Source organism: Oryzias melastigma, linkage group LG7 (genome assembly GCF_002922805.2).
Source record: "Oryzias melastigma strain HK-1 linkage group LG7, ASM292280v2, whole genome shotgun sequence".
Classification (NCBI taxonomy): domain Eukaryota; kingdom Metazoa; phylum Chordata; class Actinopteri; order Beloniformes; family Adrianichthyidae; genus Oryzias; species Oryzias melastigma.
In genome coordinates, this window is record NC_050518.1 from 20,416,197 (window position 1) to 20,426,691 (window position 10,495).

General features: G+C 39.1%; 1 protein-coding gene across 1 annotated transcript in view; it reads left to right on the forward strand.

Annotated features, from left to right (window-relative positions):
- The first annotated feature begins 2,911 nt into the window (after nucleotides 1-2,911).
- Nucleotides 2,912-10,495, forward strand: part of cbln4 (cerebellin 4 precursor) — a 19,203-nt gene continuing 11,619 nt past the window's right edge. The window contains exons 1-2 of the mRNA XM_024294019.2: nucleotides 2,912-3,616; nucleotides 9,360-9,476. Of these exons, the coding sequence (XP_024149787.1) occupies nucleotides 3,350-3,616; nucleotides 9,360-9,476 (384 nt within the window). The 5' untranslated portion in view covers nucleotides 2,912-3,349. The remainder of the gene's footprint in view (nucleotides 3,617-9,359; nucleotides 9,477-10,495) is intronic.

The following is a 10,495-nucleotide window of genomic DNA, read 5'->3' on the forward strand; positions in this document are numbered from 1 at the left end:
ACCAGGTTACTGAGTCTAATATTTGTCGTCTTTTATTGTTTGTTCTTCCAGACGCTTCTTCTCCAGGAGAAGAACTTTACTCTAGAGAGCAGCAGGTGAAGAAGTAAACAGACGTTTCATCTGTGACGGTGAAGAGGAAACATTTGCTTTGGAATGTTGACTCTTCTCCTCTTCGCTCATTAAACTTGTTATTGGCTTAGTAATTTCTGCAAGAAAACTCAATTTACCTCCAAAGCAAATAATATTCAGACATAGAAAAATATATGAATATATCTATTGATCGAGTGAAGAAGCTTTCTGATTGGATCCATAGATCAAACAAAGACAGGAAGTCGAACAAGATACATCAGAATACAACAGAGACGCAGGACTGAGGGGTCAGAGTTGCAGTGGTGATCTGTCCAGAGTAACTGGGATAGGCTCCAGCAACCCCATGACCCAGACAGGGAATAATTAGGTTTGGAAAATGGATGGATGGGAATTTATAACATGCAACATCAGGACCGTACATGTGAAGTCACAGACAACTGGAATCAACAAAACAAAAGAGAACCCAAACAATCACAAAAGATTGTCTGAGGTTTATTTTAGGATGGAATTTACTTTGAACCATTTTGTTTTTATATGCTGCTTAATGGAGGACAGCTTTATTAATAAAGCACATTTTATACCCATTTATATATCTTTTGGGGTCGTATCGTTGCTGGAGCCTGTCCTGCACACACCCACACTTAAAGAGTAACCAATTAACTCATTATGAAGCCGTATTTTTCAGTATAAGAAAAAAAACGGAATGAAGGCACCTTTACCACTAAGGTTCAAAAGTATCATCGAGGAAATAGACTGTAGTTTTTGGTAAATGACGTGTACTTATATAGAGTTTTTCTACCTTCTTTGAAGGCCCAAAGTGCTTTTACAGTACTTTTTTTAGTCGGGGTGGGATTATATAAGTTCGCTTCCTTCCACTCTCTTTCAAGCGATCTACTAGTGACTCATTAAGTGATATGTTATGTATTATGACCCGATTGCTTGAAATAAACCATTTCATTCATTCATTCACATTCACACACTGATGCCAACCGGCCCCCGGGGATATTGGGGGGTTCAAGGTTTTGCCCAAAGGACACTTCAACACATGACGGGCAGGGTGATAATCAGGAGACCGTCCTACTGTTGCATCATGGTATTTTCTACATTGCTAAATGTAGCTTATCCAAGGAAATCAAAAGTAAGATACTAAAGAATGAATAATTAATTAAATATCACCTTGTCAGCATTTTAAATCACATTGCCAAATGAATAACTGCAATATATCGTCAAATCCATGTTTTTCCTAGTGCACAGTGACGCGTGAACTCGAGAGTATTAAACTGGAAACCCAAAATGTGCTTAAAAGCGATTCCTTTAAGGTGCGTTAGAGTGAGCTTAAAACAACTGCACTGAGACGTCACCTGAAGTTTCAGAACAATTTCAAGACTTTTTAGTTTAATCTAACACATTTAGACAACTTTAAAACAAAGAGTTAACAATGCCACAGTTTTAAAGTAAAGCTTTATTTTACAAACAACTTGTTTTAACAGAGATTCAGCTTTCACTCTGCAGAGCTGACAGCTGCAGCTGTTGGTGATAAATGGTTATTTACTCTCAGATGTCCACAAAACATGTTAATCCAGTCAAATTAAAACGAATGAAAACTACTAAAGTGGTAAGAATTCAATTAAAATGGAGCAACAGTTAAAGTTTAAAGTTTAGGGTTTTTGAATGTTGAGATATATTTTTGGTTCTTTTTTGGAGCAATTAATCCAATTTTTTGAGTTTCATTTAATCAAATTTAGGTTTTTTCTCCTGGTTTTTTAAAAAAAATACCCTGGAAATCTTCCCTTTTTAACCTTGAGTTGGGTTAATTATTATTATTTTATTTAATTTTTTAACTTTTTATTTCAAAAACTTTTTTTTTTATATACAAATCATTACAAACCAAAGACTCAAAACGCAAACAAAACAAAAATCTTTATTAAACATGCATCCCTACTTCCATAACATTAACAAAAATAAACAAATAAACAACAACTATAACTAAAAATGAATACATGAAAGGGATCTAGATTGTAACAAAATTTCCCACATATTTCAGCTTGTCCACCTGCTAATCTGTCTACAAACAACTATCTGTATTTATATATGTGCATAACAAAATCAGAATATCGATCAATTTAAATAATCAAGTTTCACTTCCCTCCATTGCTGATCAAAAATCTGTATTTTCATATGAAAGGAGGCATTTTTTTTTTCATAACCTAAATTTGTTTGAGATTACTTTTCATTTATTGTTGGTGATTTTATGCTTTTCCAATTTAATGTAATTTTTTTCCTAGCAATAAATAATATGCTTATCTCATTATATGGAGTTTTGGTGAGTTTATAATTAATGTTTTACTTTAATTTAATTCTTCTGTTTTTATATTTGTGTTGACATTTAAACCTAGAGTCTCTAATAAAAGTTCTATTCTATTCTATGTGACGTTTCACTAAAATAATCTATTGTGTGAAAATCTTTCAACAGCTGAAGCACTTCAAGTGAAAACTGAGATTTCCTTCATTTCCTAGGAGGTCAGGAGATATTCAGTCACGTCGGACGGGGGGTTGGGGGGTGGAGGTTGGGTGGTGGGGGGTGAAGGCTCAGAGGGGGTTAAACTGCATGTTGAAAGACAGATTAAGTCATGTTAATAGTAAAACCACCAATAACTTGGAAAAAAGCATAAAAGAGTTTGGGGTAAAGAAAAACGAATCCCCAAATGATTCGTTCCTGGATTTCCAAAATCAGCAGTAAAACATCTGAAATGGTCAAAACTCTGTGAGAATATAAAACTTTCGTCTTACACATATTAAATAAAAGTATTCAGAATGTTGAGGAGGGAAAATGCAGACATCCTTAATTAGATTTCTGCGATACGTGCGTGCGTAAATTGGATGCCTGGGCGCGCACACGCAGCGCATCACTCCGTGGGCTGCTGTTATTAGACGCGTTTTTGGAGCGCCCAGATTCTCTGCTCGTCGCAGCATCAGAGAGAGCTCCACTTTTATCCACTTCAAACATGGCAGATAATCGCCCGTGATTTCTTCTTTCTCCAGGAGAACATCCTTTTCATCTGGAATCCCTTTTTTCGTTGAATCCCTCGTTGCTTGTGTCGGACATGGCTCGTCTTTGGATCCAATAGAAGGACCTGACCGCGTCAGACGCGTCTGCGGCGCGCGGAGACCAGCGGAGGGGACTCGGAAAGTTGAGCGGCGCGCGGGAGCCGACGCCGTTTCTCTGCTGCTGCGGCTGGAACCACAACAGGAGTGCGCCATGGTGAGCTCCGTCCTCCTCATCCTCAGCTGGACGGTGATCTCTGAGGTCGCGAGGGCCCAGAATGACACGGAACCGATCGTGCTGGAGGGGAAATGCCTCGTAGTGTGCGACTCCAACCCGGCCACGGACTGGAGGTCCTCCACGTCGCCGCTGGGCATCTCGGTGCGCGCCGCCAACTCCAAGGTGGCTTTCTCCGCAGTCCGGAGCAACAATCACGAGCCGTCAGAGATGAGCAATAAAACAAGAATAATCTACTTCGATCAGGTTGGGATCAGTTTTAATCAATCTGATTTAATATTTAATTTGAATGAACATTTGTCACTTTTCAAGTCATCCTTCATGGCGCGTGAACCATAAAGTCACTGCAGGTTTGAATGTGCAGCTGCGCCCCGGAGCCCAGCTTTGGATGCTGCTCATGCGCGCGCTTTCTCACGCATGCAGGTGATGGGACCGCGTCTGAGGGCGGGCGTCCACGCGCACGGCCCCCACAGGTGCTCATTACCATCCACCCTCGAGCTATTCGTGGCACACGCGTCGCGTGCATGCCGATGCGCATGCATCCCGCACGCGCTCACCTATACACCAAACAGATCAGGAGAGAGCCTGATTAGTCACGCGTCGGTGGGCAGTCAGGTGTTTGCAACGATCCGATCCTCTCCGGGGGATTTGCGCTGGATCGGACTGGAGTGAAGTCCGTCAAAGGTCCTCGTGGAGTCACGTTTTGGCAAAGCAACTCGTGAAATCCATGATTAGGTGGTTCAGCTGGTTATATCACTGTGGAAATCATGATCAGTCCTACCAAAGCGCTGAAGAAATCCTGGTGAAAAGAACCATTAAACCAAACAATAAAAAAGAAAAGAAGAAAAAAAAGGCTGAAATTGCTTTGGTTGATTGTAAACTAAAGTTTGGATCTAACTTTTTAAAATCCCCCACAAATGAAAGTCATTTTTTGAGTTTCTAACATGTATGTGTTGAATTTTTCTTCTGAAAGAGAAAAAAATGTAATAAGAAATCATTTCATTTTTGTATTTCTGCGTATTTCTCCTTTTAAATCTGTCAATCAAACTGTCTTGGACAGACTCTGTTTGAATGAATGATCTTCTTTCCATCAACAGCTCTGCTGCACATGCACTAAACCCTCATCTGTTCCTAGTGTCTAGTTCAGGTTCTGGAGAAGAGAAGATGGTATCTTCACATTGACTGCAGTCAAATGAGCCGCCGTTCACATTTCTGTGGTCAAATCAGCATCACTGGATTTTTGGTGTGAGTTTCTTCCAATACTTACGGTAGCAGGACTGAGAACGCTGGAAAATCTCCACCAGACTCCACGGAGCTTCTTGATGTGACCACGGAAATGTGAACGGCGGCTCATTTGACCGCAGTTGGAAAGGATTGTAAATCATTGAAAGAGCATTTTGATGTTAGCTTTCATTATTTTATCAAGAACTCTGAGAAACCAATGATTGAATGTATTGATCACAGTCAATAAACATTGGAGAATTAGCTAAAAGAGTCTTTGGTGAACTGGAAGGAGAAAGAATCAGGATTTTGGAGGAAGTTCTGTCCATGAAGATCTTCACTTCCTCGTCTGAGCTGACATCCAGATCAGAACCATACGGCTGGACATTATACTAACATTTCTTGATATTTTTATGTAGCAGCGGTGAAGATTTACGCTAGAGGGACACAGAGCTATCATAATCAGACATGGGGGGTCAGGAGCGGAGCTACTCAGCTCAGCTCAAAAAGCCACGCCCCCTCAGAGGAGATTTTGGAAACAGAGGCTCCAGATCAACATGAAAAACGGCTTATTAAGACTTTTAGGTTGTGGGATTTGGGTTAAAAACTTCTTAATCATAATTAAAACATTACTGGGAACATTTTTTTAAAATAAAAAACTTGTCAAAGGGGGACTCTAAAGACTCCCTCTGATTAAAATTGTGTTTTTGTAGCATTTTTCTCATGACACAGGACATTAAGATTAAAACTACATTTCTGAATATTTCTTTATTCAAATGGTTGTAAATCAGCAAAAGACGAAAAAATGCAGTTTGAGAAAACCTGCAGCTGTGATGTTGGTCCTGCATTCAGAGAGCCAACAGCTCGTTGTTTTTGGCTAAAAACAGCATAATGGTAATAAAAAGACCACTGGGAACACATTTTTAAATTAGATCAAAGATGATCAGAGTTCAAGTTTGGGGCAGCAATTTCTGCATCATCTTTTTTAATTAAAAAAAAACAATTTGTGTTTAAAAATAATCTTCTTAGATATTCTTGTTCCATTTTGATACCACACACAGTTATGCTGTCTTCTCTGTAAAGAAAGCGGACATTGACTCTATAGAACCCACTGACTAATTTGCATTTGGCTAATGTGCATGTAATTGCAAAGTATGCTGTAAGAGTGTGAAACAATGCTGTAAGAGAAGAAAAAAAGGGTGACAGATGCTTTGTTTTTAAACAATAACTACTCTCTCCGCTGTGGCGTTGGTATCAGTTCATTCACGTGTAATTAATTCACAGTCTGAACTTGGAAGTGTGAACATCTGCTGCTGAAATTAGAGGTGGGGGGGGGCGTCTTTGATGCCGTTCCATCTTAGTTCTACGATCTGTGGGAGGGGCTTAAATCAGCTGATGCTTAATGGGAAGTGTTGCTGGTGGTAAATGTTTCCAAAGGTGGAGACGTCATCGAGTCTCATCCGAATTCTTCCCCTACGGCTTCTCCCTACTTTAATTTTAGCCTTCCAACTGGAAAGTTACGGAAAGGTAGTGTCTTCGAATATGGAGGTTACTAACCCTCAATGACATCATCAATAGTCGCTGGTTACCTACGTTAGCATTAGCTGCTAGCGCTTGGAATATACATAACCTAATTTCTAGTGCTGTCCAAATCTACAATTCCAGAATGGAGTGCACTGGAAATTTCCCAGAATTCTTTTCAAAAAGTTAGCGTGCATTGATGCTCGCTACATTAGTAAATAGACCATAATGCATTGCGGTCGAACGTTTTTTGCCAAAAATATGTTTAAATGTAATTTTTGAATAAACCATTCACAAATAGACGTCAAATGACGTCATACCCGCCGTTCAGTAAAAAGGAAAGAAAGTAGTGAGCCTGATGTCCAAAGTATGTTTAAAATCCAGGGCACCAGGTAGTCACGCACTATATCGTTTTTAGTAGTTAAGGATTAGAGTGGGAATTTGTACAACAGCGGTTGTAGAACTTTAGAAAGTCATGCTAAAATCAGCATAATCATACTGTATTTTCCAGAGTATGAGTTGCAGCGGAGTATACTGTAAGTCGCAAGAGCAAAAACCAAGAAGAAGAAAACCATAAATCGCTCCGGAGTAAAAGTCGCATTTTTGGGAGAAAAGTCTGACATTTCAGAGCCAATCTGCTAAGCCCAAGAAAACACATTTTTTGATGTGTATATCAAAAATATCCAAGTTTAAGAGGAAAACGATCAGGTTTTCTTCCATGTTTGTTTTGGACAACACTTCTTCTGCCACTGTCTGTAGCAAATGCTCATCCTGAGATGCAGCGCCCTCTAATGGTTGTTAGAGGAAACAACTGCTATAGGACAACCAGTGTGTACTGGGAAAGTAACACATATTGGAGCCTATTTATGCCAAAAATAAAAATAAAATAAGTTGCTCCTGAGTATAAGTCGGACCTGAAACTATGAAAAAAAATGCGGCTCATACTCTGGAAAATAGGGTAACTGAAAGAGCACTGGGAATACTTTTAAAACAGATCAAAAGGAGGTTGAAGTGGGAATGTAGAAACAGCAACTTTCTGTTTGGCTCCAAAGTTTCAACAATCATTCACGGTCAATGAAATATTAATTTAGTCATGGTCAAAGAAGAGTGACTGCTGAGAATTCAGATAAAGAATGGTATTTGTTGAAAGACAGGACTTGAAAGAGCTGGAGACTAAATGAATATGGATGACAAAGCCTGGGATCAAGGAGCAAAGTTCCAGACAGGTTCAGAAATCAGATATGAACTTATTACTGCTTGGTTTTAGCTGATGGATTGTCAGGTTTGAATGACTGGTCTTAAGAGATTGATGGCCTGGAAGTCATTTCTGGCTTAATTTTATGACAAACAACTGTAGACACAGTCCTTCTAAAATGTATGACAAAGGTTGAAGAAAAACACAAAATCACAAAAATGGAAGAACGAAGGTTCATTCAGTTTTTCTGACTGGTGCACAGGCAGAAGACTAGACAGCCAGGATGGGACCGGATCCTCCACACAGAAGGGGGCACCACTGAGCAGACTCTTTTAAGGGTTTAGACCAGGGAGGACACAGCGTCTTTCAGGGATGATGGTCGGCTCCAAAACAAGGAGAAGTCTTCACGAAATCCATAGAATGGATGCTGACTGATGGTTTCCCCACCAGAGGGCAGAAGGATAAGTGAGGGGGCAGATAGGGGTGATTCCAGGGCAGTTCGGGGTCAAAACAGGATCCAGAAAGCAGAGCAGAGTTATAAACAATCAGGCTATAGAGAAACAACTTTATGACTGAGAACTATGATCAGAGCAATAAATAGGCAGGTAAAAAAGTCTATTCAAATAGTGATTGCTGGGAAAGGCCGAACGGGGGCAGAATCGTGACACAGAGTGAACATTTTGTAGTGAGTAGGTACAAGTACTTCTCAATATATTGCAATCAGTAGATTATCTGGACTAGCTTGTTTTCTAGTCGCGTTTTTTCCGTTTCTCTTTCAGGATTAATTATATATATATATATATATATATATATATATATATATATATATATATATATATATATATATATATATATATATACATACACATAAATAAACTTGAAAAAGCTTTGAAAACGCAAATGCAACTGAGAACAGTTTGGTCTTTTACCTGGATTTAAATAAACAGTCTTAAAGCCTGTTCTAGATATGTGGAACATAGAAGCTGAATGCAGATTCTCCATGTTTGGTCTTTGACTCTAGCAACTGATGGAAGACTGGATCCAGATGACTGTAGTCTAACTGGCTCAAAGGTCACTGATGTATTTTGGTGCTTAAACCATTCAAAGCTTTATAAACCAGCAACACAATCCGGTCCACTTATTTGGTCCAAGTCAGAACACGGGCAGCAGAATCCTGAATACGCTGCAGGATCATTATTGACTGATATGTATTTAGGATTACAATTGAGCTGATTTATTACTATCCTAATATGTTTATCATAATTTAGGTCTGCATCCATCGCTACACCCAGGTTCCAGGGTTAGGGTTAGGGTTGACCCAGGGTTCTTTGGACCTGTGGAGGGTCATAGAGAAGAGTGGCTGCATCGTAACCCTTATGCTATCCTAGGCATGTTTACATTAAAAGTGGGTCATCTGGACCTCACTTTTATATATGTTGCTACAACTTGCCCACCCAAAAAACAATGTTCAGAAACTCACTCTACAGGTTCACCAATCAGTTCATTGACATTTTGTGCGGGCCACCTGCGTTCCCCGCAGGTTTGCCCATTTTTCACTCACACACATCCTGTAAACGCTCATAAGGGCAGTTTCCGTCTTTAGTGTCACCAAATAGTCGACAATGTGAAAGTTATCAGCAGTCTCCACACATCTGTACTCAGTTGGTGGGACCGTCCTAAAGTAAAAGCAGCCTTTGAGTCTTTAGTGCGACCCAACAAAAGGCCACTCTACCTCAAAGCCACTGAGCCAGTGTGTCATTGATTTATTAAGCTATTCAGGAACACAACACTTCGATTAAAAAGTTGAGTAGAAGTGCTCTCTGCATCAGAATCAAAACTGATGCCTAATCAACAAACCAAAACATAATTGATAGAAGAGTTAACAACCAAAACAATGGTTAGCTGCAGCTTTTGTGTCTAATCCCTCCACAGCAGTGAACTGTGTGCATCATGGATGGTTTCCCCTTTTAATATTTAATTTAAATTCTCCTGTGAAATTACTGCTCTTCTGTTACACCAATAATAACAGTTTTCTTTTACTTTCTCTTACAGGTGCTGGTCAATATAGGAAACTACTTTACCCTTGAATCCGTATTTTTGTCCCCAAGAAAAGGAGTCTACAGTTTCAACTTTCATGTGATTAAAGTGTACCAGAGCCAAACGATACAGGTAATTGTAACATTTATTGTGCATAGATGGATGGCCTGCTGGTGTCTATTAAGGTGCCGAGCTTTTGTAAACTCCGTTTTGGACGTGACGTCTCTCTCAGGGACAACGCTGTAATTACTAGTGTGGATACAGACAAAATGCTTGAAAAATGCATTAGTTGTTTTCTAATATATTCTAGAGAATCTAACCCCCAACGTCCCCGAAGTAATATAAAAGTACGGTTCCTGCTCAAATCAATGTTAACAACTTAAACAAGCAAAAACTTTCAAATGGAATAGCCTATTGCTTTCTTAACCATGTAAAGTATGTTTGAGGGGAAAATAGGCTAAAATGATAATATTTCCATTGTTCAGCAGCGATATGTTGGTAATTAAGAATTCATCAGTGAGAGTTTTTATACTCATTCACTGCTAGTTTTTTTCTCTGCACATTCTGGTGTGTTTTAATATAAAACTAACGAACACTAATGTCAAGGAGCTACAAATATAACCACTTTCAAAGCTGTTTCTTATGATTATACAGATGTGTGGTGTATTTCAGAGAGAAACTCTAATGTTTAAAATCAAATGATTTTCTATAAATATGTGATTGAGATAATCAGAGACTTTTATTAAAAAAAAAAGGTAAATCTGGAGGCCTTGAAGCAGCAACACTCGTCAAGCAGACTTTAGCTACTTTAAGTGTAGCTGTAAATCAATACGATTTTTACACGGCAGCAAATTGCACTATTAAGACCAAATGAAGAGTCCTAAAATGATTAGCCTTATTGTGGTCCTGTTTACAATGTTTTCTCAAAATTGCCATTTTACAATGGTAAAACAGCTGATAAAAGTTTCTGCTAAAAAACAGTGCCATGTAGTACTGGCTGGCCAAGCTAATAGCTAGTTATTAGCTGCTAGCTATCCCTGTTAAATTAAGGCAGCTAAAGTAGCTAGCTAGCCGCTTTAATTTAACAGGGATATCTAGCAGCTAATAGCTAGCTAATAGCTGCTAGCTATCCCTGTTAAATTAAGGTAGCT